This window comes from Schistocerca serialis, chromosome 4, assembly GCF_023864345.2.
Source record: "Schistocerca serialis cubense isolate TAMUIC-IGC-003099 chromosome 4, iqSchSeri2.2, whole genome shotgun sequence".
NCBI classification, from domain to species: Eukaryota; Metazoa; Arthropoda; class Insecta; order Orthoptera; family Acrididae; genus Schistocerca; species Schistocerca serialis.
In genome coordinates this window covers 633575507-633599703 of record NC_064641.1, presented here as the reverse complement: position 1 = coordinate 633599703, position 24197 = coordinate 633575507, and the positions used below count along the sequence as shown (strand labels likewise).

At 38.1% G+C, this 24197-nt stretch overlaps 1 protein-coding gene across 2 annotated transcripts in view; it reads left to right on the top strand.

Annotated features, from left to right (window-relative positions):
* The window catches only part of LOC126475468 (condensin complex subunit 3), a 193202-nt gene extending 178467 nt beyond the window's left edge, over positions 1-14735 (top strand). For both annotated transcript variants that reach the window (XM_050103353.1, XM_050103352.1), the window contains 3 exons: positions 8080-8277; positions 8881-8993; positions 14352-14735. In XM_050103353.1, coding sequence (XP_049959310.1) covers positions 8080-8277; positions 8881-8993; positions 14352-14481 — 441 coding nt within the window. In that variant the 3' untranslated portion in view covers positions 14482-14735. The remainder of the gene's footprint in view (positions 1-8079; positions 8278-8880; positions 8994-14351) is intronic.
* The last annotated feature ends 9462 nt before the right edge of the window (positions 14736-24197 follow it).

The following is a 24197-nucleotide window of genomic DNA, read 5'->3' as shown; positions in this document are numbered from 1 at the left end:
GTCCAGTGGTCTATTTATCTTATCCAATTTGTAAAAGTGCTGAAGGCGAGCTTGCTGATCATTGGGAACCCCAACATTAGGTGTGTAATGGAGCGCCTCATGGAAATAGCAGGCAGATCAGGAAAGAATGCCAGTGTGCACTCAGTATGTTTGCTGGGGGTATTGTCCTAGATGTGGAGGAGGCTCTGCTGGTGGCAGTCAAGTGCACTGGGTGCAACTGGCTGCAAATCATGGCTCATGTCAGCACAAATGATGCCTACTGCTTGGATTGTGGGGCCGTCCTCAGTTCCTACAGATGGATGGCTTATTTGGTGAAGACAGCAAGCAGAGCACGTGGGTGTAGGCTAAGCTCACTATTTGTAGCATAATACCCAGGGCCGATCTTGGTCCTCTCGTTTGGAGCAGAGTAGAAGAACTAAGTCAGAGGCTCAGACAATTTGGTGAATGTATTGCATGAGAATTTCTCAACCTCCGTTATCAGGTGAAGAGTTGTAGTGCTCCCCGTAATAGGTCAGGCATGCACTACATGCAGGAAGAGGCTACTGGTGTAGCAGAGTGTGTGTGGCATGCACATTCTGGTTTCTTAGGTTAGAAGAATCCCCCCTCGAGATAACAGATGAGTTGCCCGCTAAAATCGAATATACCTCTGCCGAATTATTCCCAGAGAATGCTCATCCCCATAGATCAGAAATAGAAAAGAGTGATATGATATTAGCAACCTGCAGGAGCATCCATGGTAAGGTCCCAGAATTTGTATCTTTCATTGAATGGTATATTGCCCAGATAGTATCAGTAGCAGAAAGTTGGTTGAAACCAGAAGTGAATAGCAACAAAATCGTAAATCCAAAATGGAAATTTATTATAAGTGTAGGTTAATCACCATTGGTGATGACACATTTATTGCAGTAAAGAATTTGATTATTATCGTGAGGTTGATTGATTTTGTCGGGGAAATAAGCCCACTGCTGCCCGCACCGAAACAGGTTTTATTTTGCGGTATCATTCCCTGTGTCTCTGGTAAAGCCAACCAAGCCCTTCAACAGTGCAAGGAGATCCTTAACCAGTGCTTTGCTAAACACAATTTCTTCAGGTCTGGTTGATCTGAGTATTGTGTGTCATTTAATCTCCAATACCACACATTCAAAGGTCAAATGTAATGCGGTTTCCTCGCCCACAACACACATCCAACATTTGGGGTCTTCTTCTATTATCCCCATTGTATGTTGGTGCTTTTTGAAATTCCCATGGCCTGTCAGTAGTCCAGCTAAGAGTTTCATTTCTCTCCTGTTCAAGCCCAGGATTGAGAAACTTCTCTTAGAACATGGCTTTGGCATCAATACCTTGCCATGTTTTTGCTTTTGAACCTTATCCCAGTATTCTACACGCTGTGTCCTTGTCTAGCCTCATAGTTTTATTTTGATCATCGTCTTGGTGATTGTCGGACACAGGTTCTGGTCCAATAAATGGTGTCACCCCTAACTTGGCCAACCTATCAGCTTGCGCATTGCCACTAATTCCTGAGTGACCAGGGACCCACAATAGGTTTACCCTAATGCTTTCCCCTAGCTCAACAAGGACTTTGTGGCATTCTGCCACAATCTTTGATCTTGTTGCAGAGGCTGCTTGACTGAATATATGAAAATGCCATGACCTCTGTAGCATCTCCGCAAATTCTCCTCCACACACACCCTGATAGCAGATATTTCTGCTTGAAACACAGTGGCCATCTTTCCTAGAGAGACTGCACTCTCCAGCCTTGGCTGCAACCCGTATACACCGGCCCCGAAACCTTGATCCATTTTCGAACCGTCAGTGAACCAGACTATGTCCCCAGTACGGTGTCGAAATTCATTCTTGCGGAGCTCTCTACTTCCAATTGCTACATTCAAAGACTTGTTGTTATATGCGGCCGGCATTTCCCCAACCAAACCTATGTCTACCTCACTCAGTATTTTAGTGGCTTACTAGCCATGTTACAAACCCACTACATAAACAGAGCTTCATCATAGATTCAAGAGAAATTGAAACCTAGCTGATAGAAAAAAGCTGAATGAAAGGAAAATGAGTATAAAGAGAGCAATGAGATAAACGTTCAATGACTTTGAAAGTAAAATTTTGTCAACCTTTCTGACTACAAACCTTAAGTAACACGTTTTGGTCTCAGTAAAATCAGTGTGCGCTTCAAAATCGTCTATTCAGTCAGTTAATGACATTCAAGCAGAAAATTATAGAGAGAAAGTGGAACACTAAATTTGGTCTTCTGAAATTGTTTCAGTGTGAAAATCGTTGTATGGTCTCTCCTTCCAGTCATCACACATACTTTGAAATGGCAGATATTCAGATAAACAATCATGGAATAGAAAAACCACTACAATCACTTTGTAGTGGGAAGTCGTCAGGACCCAGATGAGATACCCTTAAGATTCTACAGAGATTATGCAAAAGAACTTGCTACCCTTCTAGCAGCAGTTTATCGTATATCTTTGGAGGAGCAAAGGGTACCTAGTGCCTGAAAAAAGCTCAGGTTGTACCAGTTTTCCAGTTTTCAAGGAGGATTGTAGGACAGATCTATATAATTATAGGCCTTATATCATTGACATTAATCTGCTATAGAATTATGGAATGCATTTTACGTTCATTTATTATGACGTTTTTGGAGAACAAAAATCTCCTGCATAAAAATAAACAAGGACTCCATAAACATAGATCTTACAAAACTCAGCTCACTCTGTTCCTCTGTGGGATCCTGAGTGCCATAGACATCTGTGCTGAGATTGATGCCATGTTCCTCAACTTCAGGAAGGCGTTTGATACTATTTCGCTCTGCTGTTTAGTGAAAAGAATATGAGCCTATCGAGTATTGGACCTCATTTGCCACTGGATTCTAGACTTCATTGTAGACGGGGCTCAATACTTTTAATGGACCAAAATCAACTGATGTCAAGGTAATTTCAGGTGTACCCTTAGGAAGTTTGTAAGGAGCATTACTGTAAAGAATGTGCATAAATAATCAATTAGAAAGTGTCAGAAGCTCTTAAAGACTGTTCACAGATGGTGCCTGTCTACAAGAAGGTAACAATGCCAGAAGACAGTAACGATTTGCAGATGGACTTACAAGAGTATAGATGAATGGTGCAGAAACTGGCAGTTGGCCATGCACTTAAAGAAATGCAACACATTGCATGCACATAGGAAAAGAAATCCACTACAGTACAACTACACTATTGATGACAAATTGTTGGAAACAGTAACCACCGTAAAGTAACCGGGAGAGTGTATGCGGAGCACCTTAAGTGGAATGACCACATAAAAGAAATAATAGCAAAAGATGATGCCAGGCTGAGATTCGTAGGAAGGACCTTAAGGAAAAGTAATTCATCCACTAAAGAAGTGGCTTTACACGACACTTGTTTGAGTAATTCATGAGTATTGTTCTTCAGTCTGGGACCTTTACCACGTAGGAGTGATAGAAAAGAGCAAAGATGCAATGACAGGTGGCACATTTTGTCATTGGAACATTTGAATGCTGGAGAACATAACATAGATGCTCAGCAAACTCCAGTGGCAGGATGCTGCAAGAGAGGCATTGTGCATTATGGAGGCTTACCATGAACCATGGACCTTGCAGTTGGTGAGGTGGTTTGCGTGCCTCAGTGATACAGATGGCCGTACCGTAGGTGAAACCACAACGGAGGGGTATCTGTTGAGTGGCTAGACAAACATGTGACGAGGGGCAGCAGCCTTTTCAGTAGTTGCAGGGGCAATAGTCTGGATGATTGACTGATCTGGCCTTGTACAATTAACCAAAACTGCCTTGCTGTGCTGGTACTGCGAACGGCTGAAAGCAATGGGGAAACTACAGCTGTAATTTTTCCTGAGGGCATGCATCTTTACTGTATGGTTAAATGATGGTGGCTTCCTCTTAGGTTAAATATTCCGAAGGTGAAATAGTCCCCCATTCAGATTTCCAGGCAGGGTTACTCAGGAGGACATCGTAATCGGGAGAAAGAAAATTGGCCTTCTACAGATCGGTGCATGGAATGTCAGATGCCTTAATTGAGCAAGTAGGTTAGAAAATTTAAAAAGGGAAATGGATAGGCTAAAGTTATAGTGGGAATTAATGAAGTTCGGTGGCAGGAGGAACCTGACTTCTGATCATGTGAATAAAGGTTATAAATACAAAATCAAATAGGGGTAATGCATGAGTAGGTTTAATAATGAATTTTAAAAAAAGTAGGAATGCGGCTAAGCTACTACAAACTGCATAGTGAACGAATTATTGTGGCCAAGATAGATACAAAGCCCACGCCTACTACAGTAGTACAAGTTTATATGCCAACTAGCTCCGCAGATGATGAAATGTATGATGAGATAAAAGAAATTATTCAGATAGTGAAGGGAGACAAAAATTTAATATTCATGGGTGACTGGAATTCGATAGTAGGAAAAGGAGGAGAAGGCAACATAATAGGTGAATATGGAATGGGGTTAAGGAATGAAAGAGGAAGCTGTCTGGTAGAATTTTGCACAGAGCATAACTTAATCATAGCTAACACTTTGTTCAAGAATCATAAAAGAATGTTGTATACATGGAAGAAGCCTGGAGATACTGGAAGGTGTCAGATAGATTATATAATGGTAAGGCAGAGATTTAGGAACCAGGTTTTAAATTGTAAGACATTTCCAGGGGCAGATGTGGACTCTGACCACAATCTATTGGTTATGAACTGTAGATTGAAACTGAAGAAACTGCAAAAAGGTTGAAATTTAAGGAGGGTGGGACCTGAAGAACCAGAGGTTGTAGAGTGTTTCAGAGAGAGCTTTAGCAAATGATTGACAAATACAGGGGACAGAAATACAGCAGAAGAAGAATGGGTAGCTGTGGGAGATGAAATTGTGAAGGCCTCAGAGGATCAAGTAGGTTAAAAGATGAGGGCTAGTAGAGATCCTTGGGTAACAGAAGAGATATTGAATTTAATTGATGAAAGGAGAAAATACAAAAATGCAGTAAATGAAGCAGGCAAAAAGGAATACAATCATCTCAAATATGAGATCGACAGGAAGTGCAAAATGGCTAAGCAAGGATGGCTAGAGGACAAATGCAAGGATGTAGATGCATATATCACTAGGGGTAAGAAACATACTACCTACAGACAAATCAGAGAGACCTTTGGAGAAAAGGGACCCACCTGCGTGGATATCAAAAGGTCAGATGGAAAACCAGAAAGATGGAAGGAGAATATATAGGGTCTATGTAAGTGCGATCTACTTGAAGGCAATATTATGGAAATGGAATAGAACATAGATGAAGGTGAGATGGAAGATATTATACTGCGTGAAGAATTTGACAGAGCACTGAAAGACCTAAGTCAAAAAAAGGCCCAATGAATAGACAACACTTTATTAGAGCTACTGATAGCTTTAGGAGAGCGAGCCAAGACAAAACTCTACCATCTGGTGAGCAAGATGTATGAGACAGGTGAAATACCCTCAGAACTTCAAGAAGAACATAACAATTCCAAACTCGAAGAAAGTGGGTGTCAATAGGTGCAAAAATTACGGAACTATCAATTTAATAAGTCATGGCTGCACAATACTAACACGAATTTTTTACAGATGAATGTAAAAACTGGTAGAAGCTGAACTTGGGAACGATCAGTTTTGATTCTGTTGAAATGTTGGAACACACAAGGCAGTACTGACCCTACGACTATTTGAAAAGATAGATTAAGGAAAGGCAAACCTACATTTCTAGCACTTGTAGATGTGGAGAAAGCTTTTGACAATGTTTACAATGTTTACTGGAATACTCTCTTCGAAATTCTGAAGGTGGCAGGGCTAAAATACAGGGAGCGAAAGGCTGTTTACAATTTGTACAGAAACCAGATGGCAGTTATAAGAATTGAGGGGCACGAAAAGGAAGCAGTGGTTCAGAATGGAGTGAGACAGGGTTGTAGCCTCTCCCCGATGTTATTCAGTCTGTATATTGAGCAAACAGTAAAGGGAACATAAGAAAAATTCGGAGTAGGAATAAAAATCCGTGGATAAGAAATAAAAATGTTCAGGTTTGTCGGTGGTATTGTAATTCTGTCAGAGACAGCAAAGGACCTAGAAGAGCAGTTGAATGAAATGGAAAGTGTCTTGAAAGGAGGATATAAGATGAACATCAACAAAAGCAAAACAAGGATAATGGAATGTAGTCGAATTAAATCGGGTGATGCTGAGGGAATTAGATTAGGAAATGAGACACTTAAAAGTAGTAGATGAATTTTGCTATTTGGGGAGCAAAATAACTGATGATGGTCGAAGTAGAGAGGATATAAAATATAGACTGGCAATGGCAGGGAAAGCGTTTCTGAAGAAGAGAAATTTGTTAACATCAGATATAAATTTAAGTGTCAGCAGCTGGTCACTGTGGCCAAGCGGTTCTAGGCGCTTCTGTCTGGAACCACGCTGCTGTTTCAGTCGCAGGTTCGAATCCTGCCTCGGGCATGGATGTGTGTGATGTCCTTAGGTTAGTTAGGTTTAAGTAGTTCTAAGTTCTAGGGAACTGATGACCACAGCTGTTAAGTCCCATAGTGCTTAGAGCCATTTGAACTGTTTTAAGTGTCAGGAAGTCTTTTCTGAAAGTATTTGTGTGGAGTGTAGCCATGTATGGATGTGAAACATGGACAATAAATAGTTTAGACAAGAAGAGAATAGGAGCTTTCAAAATGTGGTGCTACAGAAGAATGCTGAAGGTTAGATAGGTAGATCACGTAACTAATGAGGATGTACTGAATAGAATTTGGGAGAAAAGGAAATTGGGACACAACCTGACTAAAAGAAGGGACAGGTTGGTAGGACACATTATGAGGCACTAAGGGATCACCAATTTAGTATTGAAGGGAGTCGTGGAGGGTAAAAATCATACAGGTAGACCAAGAGATGAATACACTATGGAGATTCAGAAGGATGTAGGTTGCAGTAGTTACTTGGAGATGAAGAAACTTGCACAGGATAGAGTATCGTGGAGAGCTGCCTCAAACCAGGCTCAGGACTGAAGAAAACTATTACTACTGATATTTTGAAAGATTACTTTGTGGGAAGAGTCGAACAATGTATTATTTCCTACTACCATAATGAGAAATTAGCGTTAATACAGAGGCTTACAACCAACCATTCCACAAATGGAATAAGCAAGGGGGTTCAGTTAGTGGTCTAAAAGTACTCTCACCACACACCATTTGGTTGGTTTTGGAGTATCGAAGTTGATGTTAAGTAAAAATTCTTAGTGTGTCTGGATGACTTCAGAAGGTGCTAACTCAGAATTTACATCCCTAGGTAGCACCTTCACCTGTACAGAATGCTGTTTACATACCAGATTAATTTGAATCCGCATAATGTACATCATGTTTAAGGTGAGAATGTTTTGTCCAAAGACAGGCTTGGTCCCAAAACTAATTGCAGGCAAATAAAACATTCATGGGGTTATATTGTGAAATTATTTTCTTGGTGTTCTAATCAAACAGTTACATAGTTCTCATTCATCATGACTGAACTAATTTACTGGATACATCTAAGACCTAAGAATAGAATCAATCATCATTTTATGGCTTCATACACCGCATGACTGTCCACCTCAATTGCTGAGTGGTCATTGTGGCTGACTGCCACACTGAGAAACTGGGTTCAGTTACCCATACTGCCAGGAATTTTTCCATGGTGGGAGGACAAAAATTAGTTCCACTTAGCCTCCTGACACCAAATGTAGAGCTACTTCAATGAGAAGTAGCGGCTAAGAGGTCTGTAACATCCAGGAGAATGATGTGTTGACCCCACACTGCATCGAAATTAATGAAGTCAGTGGCTGAGTATCACACAGCAGTCGGTTGGTCCCAATAGGCACACCTGAAGCCAGAACGGTGGATCTTAAACTTCTCCTTGTACCTTTGTCCCAATTACAGTCTATGTATCCCATGTGAAAAGTATGGTGTCTTACAGTGTCACTTTATATTCACTTTTTTAAAAAAATAATACAAATACTCTTACTATTGTTCTTGAAGGTATTTTATACTCATACATTTCCTTTTTAACTAGCCAACAGCACCTGTCACTAAACCACAAAGGGGAAGAGGTCGAAAAGCTGCAGCTAATTCAAGATCAGTAGCTATGATGTCTGTACCCAGGAAAGTACGTACAAAGAATACTGTGTGTGAGCAGACACCTCAGCAGGAGCCCCCTTCACCAAACCCAGATGAAAGCATAGCCAAGAGCAGACCGAGAAGAAATGTCAAGGTGAGAACCATTGAAGCCATAGTGTAGTAAGTAATTGGTGCATAAGACAAGCCCATTACATAATTTATGCTGCTCCTGTTGCCTGATATACAGTTTAACTTAATATTCTTATGTAAATAGAGTAATAATATCCATTTATCATGTTTTAATGTGCTTCATGTCTCAGTGTGATGAATATTTGGGAAATTTTGGCATTTGCATGAAATGTCCATTAAGCATCACTTGGAATCACTTTGCATACTAGCCCTGCTATTAATTTCTACACATCCATTCAAGATGTATACTGAAAGAGAGTTAAATTATAGTGATATTTAGATGTTAAATACATTGAACCTGTTATATTCAGAGACCTACAGTGATTGGATATTACTTAGAATGCTTGTGAAGTTTCGATACTTCATAACAAAATAGTTTCCAATAGCTGCTTCACAATGTGTGTCAACTAAATACACTGCTAAATTTTGTCCGATAGTATTTTTCTCCCTTTCCTGTTTTGATGACACACTTCAAAATTTACAATGTTAATTTGTTATTGGTATTCTGGGTTTGGTAAATCATTTGCCAGAAACAGATTTATATTTTTAAGAGCTTTGTTGCTTGCAGGTATCTGTACTTCAGACCTTCGATGACTCTACTGATGAATCACTAGCTACTCCAGATTCAGACAAGAAGAACATAGTTATCTCAGAGACATCTGATTCGGAATTCTCCTGCAGGTGAGATGAATATTGCACATTTGCGTTCATAAGCTGAGGAATGGAGATCCACGGAACATCATAAGGAAAGGAAGTGCCGAGGCATCATTACATGTGATCCAGTAATAGAGGGTATGCAGGAAAACCATTCATGGAGAATGGGTGGCTCTTATTGTGTGTACGTCCTTCCACAGTGGCATACAGAGCATCAATATAAGATGCAAAGCTCTCAGCCCTCACATGGAAGTGTAAGATGTACAGATTCTCTACTTATTGTAGGTCAGACTATCCAGTGTGGTTTTCGGTTATGCCTCCCATTGATGAACGTGCATCCTCTGGAGGTCAGCAATAGTCCATGGTGGCTGTGTCACAGATGTAGACCTACAACATAAGAGTATACCATGCACTTTCAGTTCGATACAAATCCAGAAAGACTGTCTACTATATGCGTATTTTGCAAGTAGCCATCTGTCTGACCAGATGTGTATCCCTGTTCCATATGCATTATGAAAAAGGTATAAACATTCTTCTGTTGCACAGTTGTCATCCCTATAGACTACAGCTGTCAAGAGTATGCTCTGGAAACTTGTGCAACAGTTCAATGTAAAATAAAAAATTCACGTCAAACACTTAGTACGGAACATCACTTAACAAGAAATAATACTATGGTCCCAACAAAATACTTCATATAATTTTTTTTCTTTTAACATGAAATAAAAATTATCACGAAAAGATTTCACCTCTGATATAAACAAATATACCTGCGTTCTCAAATCTGTGACCATTTCTTTTTTATTTCTGCCTCCCCCACCCCACTCACCAAACAAAGTAAACACTGGTTTCTACTTCTCCTATGTTATTGCTTGTCCATGGATACTGCCATTATCAACACACTTAAGTCAGTTTACAAATTATATGGGAGAGTTGAACTTTGCAAATGTGTGTCTGAATTAGTGAATTTTGTGTCATAATCATTTTGTGGCTTTTTGTTTTTAAATGTAGGTATTCTTAATTTATTTTATTATACACAATGGCTGAGAAATTGGGAAGCGACCAACCCGCTATTTCACTTAGAATTTAGATGGCGCTTCTTAAGGCAGCTGATGAAAAATGGAGGTCTAAAACAGAAATCTTAATTAGAGTGTCGTTACTAAATCTGTACTATCAATGGCAATTAAAAATAAATTTCAAATTAGAACAATATTTGAGAGCAGTATGTTTCGAACCAGAGAGAGAACATATGGTAACAGTTACACAAAGAATAGACTCGGTTGTTTATTTGGTCCAGGCCTGCTAGGGTTCCCTTACAAGACCTTAATTAATGTAAACAATGGTATCAATAAAAGGAATGGCATTGTTGAATGTTGCTTACGATGGAGCTAACAAAGCTACAAAGAAAAGTCTTATTTCATGTTTCAGTCTTCAGATCATCTTCAAGTATTTTACAGTTATTTACAACAGCTTCTATGTGATAGATGGTAACGTGATGTAAAATGAAACATAAAAGCCATCCTGTGCCACCTATTATTCGTCAGCTGCTGTTTTTGTCTGATTCCACATTTTTATCTGCAGACGTTCTACATATTGGATTAGTTTACCACTGCCTGCCCTTAAATCTCTAAGGAAAAGGTAGTGTTAGTAGGATGTAATGTCGATAAGCCCTCTATTGTTGTAGGGACCAGTTTAAAACCGTGGAGTTTTAAAATGAAAGAAAATCACTGTACTGGTCAATTGTACAGTGAACAAAAAAATGTAGATGGTGACTACTGTGTTCACCAATTCGACACACTTGTTGAATAAGTAATATTTGTGAGAGAAATGTAAAGATGCAATTATTGTTGATAGTTATCAGTCACACAATCTGTTGGTTATGAACTGTAAATTAAAACTGAAGAAACTGCAAAAAAGTGGGAATTTTAGGAGATGGGACCTGGATAAACTGAAAGAACCAGAGGTTGTACAGAGTTTCAGGGAGAGCATAAGGGAACAACTGACAGGAATGGGGGAAAGAAATGCAGTAGAAGAAGAATGGGTAGCTCTGAGGGATGAAGTAGTGAAGGCAGCAGAGGATCAAGTAGGTAAAAAGACAAGGGCTAGTAGAAATCCTTAGCTAACAGGAGAAATATTGAATTTAATTGACGAAAGGAGAAAATATAAAAATGCAGTAAATGAAGCAGGCAAAAAGGAATACAAACGTCTCAAATATTAGATCCACAGGAAGTGCAAAATGGCTAAGTAGGGATGGCTAGAGGACAAATATAAGGATATAGAGGCTTATCTCACTAGGGGTAAGATAGATACTGCCTACAGGAAAATTAGAGAGACCTTTGGAGAAAAGAGAGCCACTTGTAGGAAAATCAAGAGCTCAGATGGAGACCCAGTTCTAAGCAAAGAAGGGAAAGCAGAAAGGTGCATGGAGTATATAGAGGGTCTATACAAGGGCGATGTACTGGAGGACAATATTATGGAAATGGAAGAGGATGTAGATGCAGATGGGAGATACGATACTGCGTGAAGAGTTTGACAGAGCACTGAAAGACCTGAGTCGACACAAGGCCATGGGAGTAGACAACATTCCATTAGAACTACTTACGGCCTTGGGAGAGCCAGTCCTGACAAAACTTTACCATCTGGTGAGCAAGATGTGTGAGACAGGCGAAATACCCTCAGACTTCAAGAAGAATATAATAATTCCAATCCCAAAGAAAGCAGGTGTTGACAGATGTGAAAATTACCGAACTATCAGTTTAATAAGTCCCAGCTGCAAAATACTAACGCGTATTCTTTACAGACGAATGGAAAAACTGGTAGAACCTTGGGGAAGATCAGTTTGGCTTCCGTAGAAATGTTGGAACACTTGAGGCAATACTGACCTTACGACTTATCTTAGAAGAAAGATTAAGGAAAAGCAAACCTACGTTTCTAGCATTTGTAGACTTAAAGAAAGCTTTTGACAATGTTGATTGGAATACTCTCTTTCAAATTCTAAAGGTGGCAGGGGTAAAATACAGGGAACGAAAGGCTATTTACAATTTGTACAGAAACCAGATGGCAGTTGTAAGAGGTGAGGGACATGAAAGGGAAGCAGTGGTTGGGAAGGGAGTGAGACAGGGTTGTAGCCTCTCCCCGATGTTATTCAATATGTATATTGAGCAAGCAGTAAAGGAAACAAAAGAAAAATTCAGAGTAGGTATTAAAATCCATGGAGATGAAATAAAAACTTTGAGGTTCGCCGATGAGATTGTAATTCTGTCAGAGACAGCAAAGGACTTGGAAGAACAGTTGAATGGAATGGACAGTGTCTTGAAAGGAGGATATAAGATGAACATTAACAAAAGCAAAACGAGGATAATGGAATGTAGTCGAATTAAGTCAGGTGTTGCTGAGGGAATTAGATTAGGAAATGAGACACTTAAAGTAGTAAAGGAGTTTTGCTATTTGGGGAGTGAAATAACTGATGATGGTCGAAGTAGAGAGGATATAAAATATAGACTGGCAATGGCTAGGAAAGCGTTTCTGAAGAAGAGAAATTTGTTAACATCGAATATAGATTTAAGTGTCAGGAAGCCGTTTCTGAAACTATTTGTATGGAGTGTAGCCATGTATGGAAGTGAAACATGGTCGATAAATAGTTTGGACAAGAAGAGAATAGAAGCTTTCGAAATGTGGTGCTACATAAGTATGCTGAAGATTAGATGGGTAGATCACATAACTAATGAGGAGGTATTGAATAGAATTGGGAAGAAGAGGAGTTTGTGGCACAACTTGACAAGAAGGGACCGGTTCGTAGGACATGTTCTTAGGCATCAGGGGATCACAAATTTAGCATTGGAGGGCAGTGTGGAGGGTAAAAGTTGTAGAGGAAGACCAAGAGATGAATACGCTAAGCAGATTCAGAAGGATGTAGGTTGCAGTAAGTACCGGGAGATGAAGAAGCTCGCACAGGATAGAGTAGCATGGAGAGCTGCTTCAAACCACTCTCAGGACTGAAGACTACAACAACAACCCATCAGCCGCACATTGGTATTAATAGCAAAAAGCTTATATTTTGTCTCCAAACACAAGTGCTCTGTAAACATGTAATCAGTTTATTAGATGCTTTACATTTTTTGCATTCTCTGTGGAATATTGTCATGTCAAAGACAATTGAAAATTGTTTTCACCATGCAGGATTCTCCAAAGAATCGGATTATTTGGTGCTGCAAGAATTGGTGGATAGTGAAACTGAGCTGACGCTGGTGAAACGTGTATAACTGTCCCATGTTACCAATGATAAATTTGGTGCAGTCACTGATGGTGTGGTTACAGTTACAGTTAAAACTGTTGAAGACACTGGGGATGATACTGAGTCAAAAATTCATGTTGCTGTAGATGATGGTAGTGATTGTGTTGAATATGACAATAAAGTCAATATTGCAGTTCCTATCCCTGCCAAGCAGCTATTTATGTGTGCACTTGAATGGCGAAAAAACTAAACTGTGGTCACTGTGCTCATTCCCGGTCAACTGTTTCCAGGCAGACATGTAAGCTGGAATGCCTGTTCTGTACATAAGAAGTTGTCAGGATGCCCAATGGATATTATGTCTTCAATTACCAGTTGCAGTTCAATAAAACATTAAATTAATACTCTGGTCAAGCAACTAACGTATGGCATATAATGATATATTTATTTCAATGTCTAAAAACCAACATAAATAAGAATGAAAAAGTGATGTTCAATTCTGCACTGAAAGAATTTTTTAACGTATCCGATAGTATTCCACTAGCTGAGCTCAGGTGGCTTAAGTGGCCAAAAAAAGTCCTGCATGCACAGTATTCGTACAGTTGGGCGGATTGGAACAGTCTGGTGTAAAAAGATAATTGGTTTTATTAAGCTTTCACAGACAGCTGCAATAAAGTACATAATTCTGATTTAATTTGCTCATTATCACCACTTGTAACATTATTCGTAGACATATGCTTGCTGATGCAGCAAGAAATGAACACCTTTCAGACGGCTTTACATTATGTAACAAAGCACTAATACATTCTCAAAAAACAGTTTCGTTAAGACATATTTATAATGCAAATAAAAGATTAATAGTAGCTTCTTATTCCATTTGTGTGTGTGTGTGTGTGTGTGTGTGTGTGTTATGACAGCATAATTCACATTAATTGCAGAGCTGTGGGGGGGGGGGGGGGGGGGTCATATATAGATTTTGGCTGCGTCCTGATGTAAATTTGAGCTTTATTTATTTGTGTGTGTGTGTGTGTGTGTGTATATCATACATTTGTTTCCACTTTATCCATTCTAGTTTGCAACTGAAGTTGTAAAAATTTGTTCTTTATGCACAAGAGTCTGTTAAGTAGATTAAAAAAGTATTTACTGCTATGTTACAGTGATGGTGATGATGACGCAAGTGATTCAGACGAGTTCACGATGCAGAAAACAACAAGATCAAAGAAACAGTCTAAAGTGGACCGGGAAGTTCAGAAAGTGCAAGAAAAATTCAAGAAATTGGGGAAGTGACTTGATGACGAGCTAATTAAGAAGCATATCCCATTTTATTACAGATTTTTCATTAAAAATATTTAATGAATCGACATTATTTTAAGGAGCCAATGATTTGCAGCTTTTATATTTGACTGGAACTTGTAGTTTAAACAAACTGATGTACAGCTATTGTGGCACATCATGATTGTTCAAAAGTGTTTGATTAATGTTTTCTATTTGCAGCATTTTCTAAATGTAAAATGGTTTTCAAAGTAAATATTTTTGCTGGATGCAGAGTCGTTATTGTATTCCATGTATGTGTTAGATACGGACTGTTTGGTGTTGTAAATACATGCTTCCCAAGGAAAGAAGTCCTTTGGAATTAAGGTATTTAAATGGGAAATTGCCACAAGTATTGTCAAAGAAGAAGGTGAAGATGAAGAAGAAGAAGAAGAAGAAAAACGATGATGATGACGATAATGATTGGGGGGAAAAGGAAAAAAGTGCAATTTGTAGACCACAGGGGACAGTCAGCTGTTATTCTGCTTGAGTCCTTATTGTAAGATCCAGAGAGTAACAATATTGTGCTAGGGAAATAATGAGCAGCTAACTTTGTGTGATCTCCAAGAGAGAGAGATACTTTCTGGAAGTATGTAGCCTCAAGGCCTGATAACAAGCAGTCTGGTCACAACAACATGAAGGCTATACACATTTCAAATGTGCTTGACAGATAGGCAGCTGGTTATTTTGTGAGACTCTTGTAAATATAATAGTAAGATTGAAAAAAAAAATAGTTGTTCCTCATTTGAGGCTGAAAAGACTACAGTGGAACTTCGGTTTTACTTTCTTCCATTATATGTTTTTCGTAATTCTGCACCATAAATTCATAGCCCCTGTAAAAAACCCGTAAGATCAATGCTAAAAATTTCGTGCTTTTATGTTTCTTCCTAACAAGATTTACTCAATTCTAAGAGTTGTGTCACAAAAGATACAGTTCTCACTGTGGGCGAGGGCAAAGTTAAGGGAATATTTTAGGCCACTGTGGAGAGGGGAGATGAGAGAGGCAACGCTGAAATAATCCACTATTGGTGTTGCCAAGACAACTTGCAACATTGAGTTTCACAGTGCTGTGATGATGGGTTGAGTATGTTTCACACTCCTTTTTCCATAAACTGACGTTATTGCTGCTCGTTTCACTCGCTGAAATGGAAGCTGTCCTCTTAGGTTTATGTGTACCACACTCTCGGGAATCGTCACACATTCAGAAATAAACAGGCAAATATTTATTTCATCCTTTGTTCTCTAGCCAGACAAAAATGTTTAACAACATCGAATATTTCAGAACATATTGTATTACAATCATAACGAACGTGATAACAACACTAAGTTGAAAGAAATACTGGCATGCATTGAACTTACAACCTGTAAGCCAGTACACAGTTCACACGTGTTGTTCACGAGTGCTCACAAATGTCAGAAATTGAAAGGCCACTAGTGATGTCACAACTGCAAAGAATAGTGTGAAGTTGCGTCCACACTGCAACTGGAAACATTTCCTGTAGTGTGTCAAAGCTATTTCTCACTTTGTTCCTTGTTTCTGTCCACACTGGAAGTAAACATTTCTCTGTGTATTTGCATTGTCTGCAATGCTATTTGTTGCATTGTTTTCTTATTGTTTGCCATGCCATGTCTAGAGATGAGGAAACGGTGATAAGTACTGCTGCATTATTAATACTCAAAGTTGAAGGAAATACAGTGAAAGATGTGTTCGTCATTCAGTGTTTCTGTATTTATTTATCGTGACTTGTGACCTAAAAGTCATAAGTATTTATCAGTGTTTCGTGATTTTACAGAATAAGGTTGCATTTATGAAAGAATTTCGTGATTGGTATTAAAACTACGATGATATTTGATGGAGAGTTGTATAGTAGTTGGTAATGGTTGATAAAATTGGATTAGTTATTGTAAGAAATAGATTTATTGGTTTGGATACGGTCGTCATCTTTGGTGTGCAAAAACATTCTATAGAACTACTGGTGGGGGGAAAAACTCACAACTTATGCGAACTAAATGTGGAAGACAGCTCTAGATTCTGTAATTTCACTTTGATATCATCTAACGATTTTGAATTTCTGCAAGTGTGGTATCACCATTTCTTAAAACAAGATAGAAATTTCAGGAAAGCAATTAGTTTTTTATCAACGGGAGATTCATTCCAGAGCCTTGAGGTTTTATTTTACATTTCGAAGCAAGCTACGACAAACGACATTATTTTGCTTTCTACACAGTCCTTCTCAGTATTCTACCAAATGTAGAAGCAGTTTTCTGTAGAGCATCTATTTTTTTTTTTTTTTCCAGAAAAACTTACTACAGCAAGAGAAAACAAAACACCTAACAACTCTATACAGTGGATGACACAATGCGACATATAAACATACGATAGTGCCTTGCTGTGGTGACATGCAGTAGCTGGCCAGAAACATTGTTTCCTTTGATCTGTACTGACACTGCTATGGATATAATAGAGGTTTTCGTCTTTTGAAAGATGTTTCCAAACAGTGGCCACATCAAGTAGCCAGAACCATGTTTCAAGCTTAGTGTGTATGTGGCTTGAAGTCTACTTGATCCAATTAAACAGCCATTGGCTACAGAAGGAAAACACACCACCACATGTTAAATTCTAATGCCTTTCACCATACTTCAGTTTTTGGTTTAAATCACCATGTTCATCTAATTTTTATTTTTCTGGGTCACCTGAAAGGAAATAGTCTCAAAAATGTGGGTTTTGACACTGATTACCAAAAATTACTGTGTAAAAATCGTATTGTATATTTAATTTTCATTATTTATACAGATTTTATACATTTGGTGAGTATTATGATTTTTAATCATATGTGCCAATTACCTATGCTTTTGCTCGTATTTTGGGTGTTTTAATGTATTTCTCAGTTCTGTATTTTCCTCAGTTTCATGGTTTTTAAGTCTGGACCCCTCAAAAATGTAAAATAGGGGTTCCATTGTGTATAATCCCTGTTTGTTGCTCTAGTTGGGCTATGAACGTTACAATAGTTTCAAAATATAATAGTGCTGAAGGTATACTGAGCTCACTCAAGATGGCTATATGCTGCTGAAGTTGAAACTTTCTGATTTATAAAGTAGTATGTAGTAGAATAATTATATAAATTTAATGATTGTGGAAGATCAGTTCATCTTTCTCAGTTAGCCATCGGCAGCAGTCAGTTTATTAGCAAATATTTTGATTAAAAATCAAGAAATTATCTGAATATTGCCATACTTCCACAGATGACATAGTAACGGTTGTGGAAAAAACCGATGAGTAGTTAATGTTATACAGTGTAAAATGTTTAATAAGAAAATGCTTCATGCAACAAAATTTATCACAAATTACTGTGTCATTTCAAACACTTTTCCCTCTTAACACAGAACAAAAATTATAACAATGAAAACTATCAGTTATTGACAAAATTATTTAATTGGATAGGTAAAAAATCTACTCACCAAGCGATGGCAGAGCACACACATAAGACGGTTGTAATTGGCAAGCTTTTGGAGCCAGTGGCTCCTTCTTCAGGCAGAAAGGTTGAAGGGGAAGGAAGAAGGGTGAAGAAAAAGGACTGCAGAGACCTAGGAAAAGGGGTAGATTTCGGGAAAGTCACTCAGAACCGTGGGTCAGAGGAGACTTACCATACAGGATGAGAAGGAAAGACTGATTGTTGTGGACTGCAGCGGATGACATTTGAAAACCTGAAAGCCTTTCAAATCTCGCCCAATGCAGCCCCCAACAATCAATCTTTCCTTCTCATCCTGTACGGTAAGTCTCCCCTGACCTACGGTTGTGAGAGACTTTCCCGAAATCTACCCCTTTTCCTAGACCTCTCCAGTCCTTTTCCTTCACCCTTCTTCCTTCCCCTTAAACCTTCCTGCCTGAAGGAGGAGCCACTGGCTTTGAAAGCTTACCAATTATAACCGTCTTTTATGTGTGTGCTCTGCCACTGCTTGGTGAGTAGATTTTTTTATGTATACAATAGAACAAAAGTTATTTATCATATAAAGGCTTTATTTCTTGGATACATACATTCAGGTGTCAGTATGACCCAAATGTAGTGACATGATCCAGCTGTATTGGCTTCTCCCCCTCCCCACCCCTTGATCTCTCCAGCAGACCAAACAAAGTTTCTATGCAGCCACTTGTCTTTGCTTATAATTTATTGAGGTTTCCATCACAGTTGCGTATAATTGTTTTTGTTGGTGTCCAGGCTCAAATGCTTGTGTTAATTTTCAAACCAGTACCTGCATCTCTAATGCTTGACTGCACGTAATCTGAATGGCATATTCAAAACATTTGTTTGTGCAGCAGATCAATGTAACAAATTTGATTAGATTGTAATATAATTCCAATTGTACGTTCAAAACTGGACAGGAATCTTTAGTTATTTAATCAGTCAGAATTTGGCAGGCACCTTCAGTTGTTTGTTCAGAACTAGTCACCAATAGAAACATTTATAAGCAATTTTGGTGGAAACCCTAATAAATGACGAATAAATAGTTACTGGCTCTTATACCAACACAGTCTTGGAATTGCATGAATTTGTCTTTGTGTGCTTGCACTGTCAAAACACTTTAGTTAGTTTCTGTACGGCACTAGGTGTGTCAAAGTTGATAACTTTGTGTAAAAATCAATGTGTATCTTGTCAAAATTGTTTTATGTCCTGCTATTTTGCTCAAAAAGGAGGAGGAACTGCTTATAGCAGGTGATGAACAAATATCAAAAATGACCTTCTGTAAAGAGTTTGGCATTGTTAACTCTCCACTGTTGACAATAATTAAAAACTGAGTTCAAATTACTGCAGTGCTTGAATGCAATGTGATAGAGCCTGAGAGAAAACATGAGTGACTTACAAATGGGTACAGAGACTGCATTGTATGTTTGGTTCAAATAAGCTAGGTTTTAAAATGCTCCATTATCAAGACCTTCATTACTAGGAAGAGCTGATGAAATTATGCAAGAAATGGGTGTTCAATTTCCTGCATGCTAAGCATGTTGGAGTATTTCAAGATAAGGAATGGTTTACTGATAAAAAAAATTGTTCCAGGTAAGCTGACCAAGTGGCTGCACTTTGTATAGCCTTAAGTGCTTATACAATATATGTAAGGTTTCTTCAGTGCCAATAAAACTGGTTTATTTTATCCCTGCTTACACAATAAAATTTCTTTGAAAGGGCTGACATATCCAGGAAAGAAAATCTCTAGGGAAGAAATTACAATATTAATAGTATGCAATTCGGATTGATCTAAGAAACTACTTTGTCATTGAGAAAATGTTAAAATCATGGTGTTTTAAAAATGAGAGAACATTACCACACCAGTTAGAAGATACTGTACCAGACAAATGTACAACATTAAAATAGAATGAATTGTAGCAGTTGTGTTCACTGAATGCATTTTCATTTCGGATGAGTGATTTTTGTGAGGAAAGTGTTATGTCGCAGTTACTGTTGACAACTGCCTGGCACATCTTTACCTCTAATAACTGTGACATGTTAACACAATTTGATACATGTTCAATAAGTGGCCAAAACACAATATTTTCATTTTAGTGACAGGAATATATTACGAGGATTACATTCTCAGCTCTACCGACTGTTGCCACTGAAATGGGTGTTGAGTGATGATATTGACACATGCTGAATTAAGACCTATCTTCAGTCATCGCAGACCAGAGATGCAATAGACAATGCATGATGTAATTATATTGAAACCAACATCTTGATCAGCTGGAGGATAGATAGCAGTCGAGGGCAGCCTGTGTTGTAAATGATAATTTTTCTTTATTTTAATGTTTTCATTAAAGATTTTTTTCAGTCTATTGTTGAAGTCATTGATCTGATTACATGAAAAATATCTGAGAGGAAATAATATTTTGTTACACAATAAAGATTTTTTTATTCCTTCAATTACCAACATTGTGCTAGTGTGTGTTACAAGATCCATGTATGTAATAGCTTGAAGCTAAAGGGTGTTTGTATGACAGGTATGGATAGTCTTCTATTAGAATATGTATTTACATATGATTGTTACAAATTTATTGAGAAAGGTCTTAAAATACAGGTATCACAAAGGTGTGTGTGGCAAATTAATAAATATTCATTACATTGACTTGCAGCCACAGAAACTCCGCCTCTTCTACTGATAATTCAGCTATATATCTTTTGGCAATCTTAAAAGTGAGCAGACTGACTTTAGCTCCCTGGTTTAAAAGAACAGGAGCGAGTGCTGTATCTTTGCTCTGTCGACTTACTTGGAAGCTGACCTAAAAAGTGCACAGGCGGACAATCAGTTGAAGAAATGGAGTTTCTGATGCTGCATTAGTTCCTTTGGTAATTATTGGGTAAGTATACTATATTAATACATACAAAATACAGTAGAAACCCGCTCTTACGTTCCAGGAATTCACATTTTTTCTACTGTTAACATTTTTTATTGCACTTGTCAGATTTCCTATGTTTACAATGTTAATTCACACACATTTTGCATTAACATATTTACAATATTTCCACAATTTACACTTATGAAACAATGTTTGTGGAGAACAGCTGCGTTAAATGACGTTGGTCTTATAGTAGTGTTCCCAAATGTTACACAGTTTACTTTCTTGAGCCCATGGTGCCCTACTCAGTAGATATGAATTGGCAGGTCAGAACAGTCCACTCCACTAGTACTTCGTCTCCTGCCACTGCCAAGCTCTACTTGACTTGGTGGCAGACAGGAGTTATTCTTTCGATACAAGTCAGAAAATGATTTCAGACCAATGGAGTTAGAATTTATTATCAGCTCCTCCTGCCAGACAAACATTGACTTGTTTCATGCCACTACAAGCCTTTGCTTTCAATGCTGTGTACCATACAAATGATAGTATAGTAATGATAATGTAGCTGTATTGTTTCATTGTTATCTTTGCCCCGTGATTTTAATCATATGCTCAGGATGAGAAGTCAGTCATCTTTCTCAACTTTAGACTTTTTTTTATGATTACACTGTTTTAAATTTTTTTCACATTTTTTTTTTTTTGCTTTGATATGAAGGAAAGAAGTTATGTACCTTTGTTTCCAAGTTTCTGTGTTCATGTTCATTCATTTACCTTTTTGGGGAGCTCCAATGATGAAAAATATAAAAGCTAACCTGAGGGGATTCTTTCTGATTTTTTGAGTGTTTTTTGTATTTTTTGTGTAACTGTTGATTAGTGTCAAATACTCCTCTATTACAACAGCTTCTTTTTTTTGTTCCAGTTTACAGTTTTGCCGCAGTAACGAAACTGCTTCTGAGATACTTTGTTCAGTTTTGAAAATAAACTTTTCTAGATGAGAAAATGCAAGTTCTTGAAAAGACATTGAGTTTGAAAAGTATTCTCTCTGCCTAGGGGAAAATTTAGTGAAAACTAAGCACTTTGCTGTGTATGTTCTTGCTGTGTTAATTTTGGGACAAGATTTTAAGGCAGTTTATAACCTTACACTTTCAACAAAATGTATGTGTTACTTGGAAATTAAATGTGGACCACATTAGTTACATTTAGAATTTCAGCTTGGACACAATCTGCAAGTATTGTATGTGTGCCAACAATACAGACATTAAGAACCAAAGACAGTTCCACCACTGCTGAATTGATCTGAGCAATGACGTCAGTGACTTCCAATTGCTCTGTGGTTCAAATGGCTCTGAGCACTATGGGACGTAACATCTGAGGTCATCAGTCCCCAAGAACTTAGAACTACTTAAACCTAACTAACCTAAGGACATCACACACATCCATGCTTTGAACCTGCGACTGTAGTGCCTAGAACCGCTCGGCCACCAATTGCTCTGTGAAATCATGAAATGAATGTGTCCCCTGATGGTGTTCCTGAATATTTTTCAATTTTGTCTAGGAGGATCAGATATGCAATAATTGATGCACTGGCACCATATTTCTGGGAACATATCTTAAAAGAAGCATTTCCATCATATTACACATTGAGCTTTAATGAAACTTTGTGTTAAAGAGCAAAAAGAATTGCAAACACCCTTTACATTTTGGTCAGGGTAAGTGTTGCACAAAATGTGTCACCTAAGAACTTTATCAGCAAAGCAGATGGTGAAACATTTCATCAGAAATTACTTGAGGCACTTCCTGAAGCCAATTTGCCCCTAAATAAATGCCTTATTCTGGGATCAGACAGACTCAATGTCAATAAATAAAATGCTTAGGTTTTCAAATAGTGGTGCCCAGAAGACAAGAGACAGACAACTTGTGAACATCAGAAACCTGCAACACTCATACAATACTTATATAAAGGCTTTGAAGTGTTTAGGTGAGGAAGCATCCAAATTTCTGGATAATATTTACTGTTACTTTGATGGGTGGCCTGTTTGCTGGGAAGAATTTGGAGGGATTAGTCTAAGTTTAAATTCCATATCACAAGGTTTCGAGGCATACAGCCACAAGATGGCTTACTTTAGAACCTTCAGCCAATAAAATTTGAAACAGAAGGTATTCAATATTGATTTCTTATTAAGTACGCCTCTAAAAAGAACTCTGCTACTGTTGAGTCCGAATCTGACAATTCCACAGTGAATGCCTTTCAAAAATCTTGAATGAAAGCAGAACTTCATAGCTAATTTAATCTGTAGAACTGCTCAGTTTTCAAAGTCACACACATTGATTCATAAATTGCGTACATAAACACAAAAGATACTTCAAACCTTTTTGGCTCGTAGTTTGAAGATTTCTGCTTTGGGAAAAATGGAACTAATTCTGAAGTTTTTCATAATGAACTTTTTCTAGTGGATTACTGCTTCGTATTGAACAACTAGTTGTTAGTGGGCATGTTACTGAACAGCGTCGTAAAATGGAAGAACACGATGAGTTGTGGTTTACAAAGAATGCCCAAAAATATTACATTGCAGCTTGCAAACATGATGGAAAAAGTCATGCTTATCAAGTGCACCACTGAAAAGTTTTAGGTTATCAGACCCCCAAAGGAAGAACAAAGAACAGAAGCTGCAGTGAGATGTTAAAGTTGCAAAAATGATGCTGTTGGATATCTGGCAAGATAAGTTAGATGACTGGAAGTTTCTGCAATTTGAACAAGTACCCCCAGCCTTAGACAACAAAGGTATTGAGAATTATTGGCAGCAGTATTTGTCTAAAAGAGACTCATCATGTTTCAAAACTTATTAAGGCTTCTCTTACTTTCTCACATGGAAATGTGGGTGTAGAGTGATGACAGTGCATTTCAAATCATGTATTAGCAGAAAACAAGGCAGTGATGACCAAAAGATTTTCAGATTGTGAGGGATGCATTGAGACAATGCCGTCATTTACTCACAGCTCGTCAGATATGGACAGCAAGCATATGCAAATTGTACTGTTTATAAAGAAGTATGTGAAAGGAAGAGAAAACTTGAAAAAGCAGGCAAGCAAAAAGATGAACAAAACCAGACCATCTTGAAGAGGAGATAAAGATGAATAACATGAAGAAATCAGCTGACAGAGACAGAGCTGCTCTAAATAGAAAAGAAAAAAAGAATGCCAACTATCTAAGGAGGAATGAGAAGAATTTTCTCAAGCTTCAGCTGAACTAAACAAAGCAGGCAAAAGAAGTTTAAAGGCAGTAAATATGCCCCAAGGTATGCTTGATGCTTCACAATTCCTAAAAGTAGAAGATAGAGTGAAAGAAAGTGAAGTGTAGAATGTC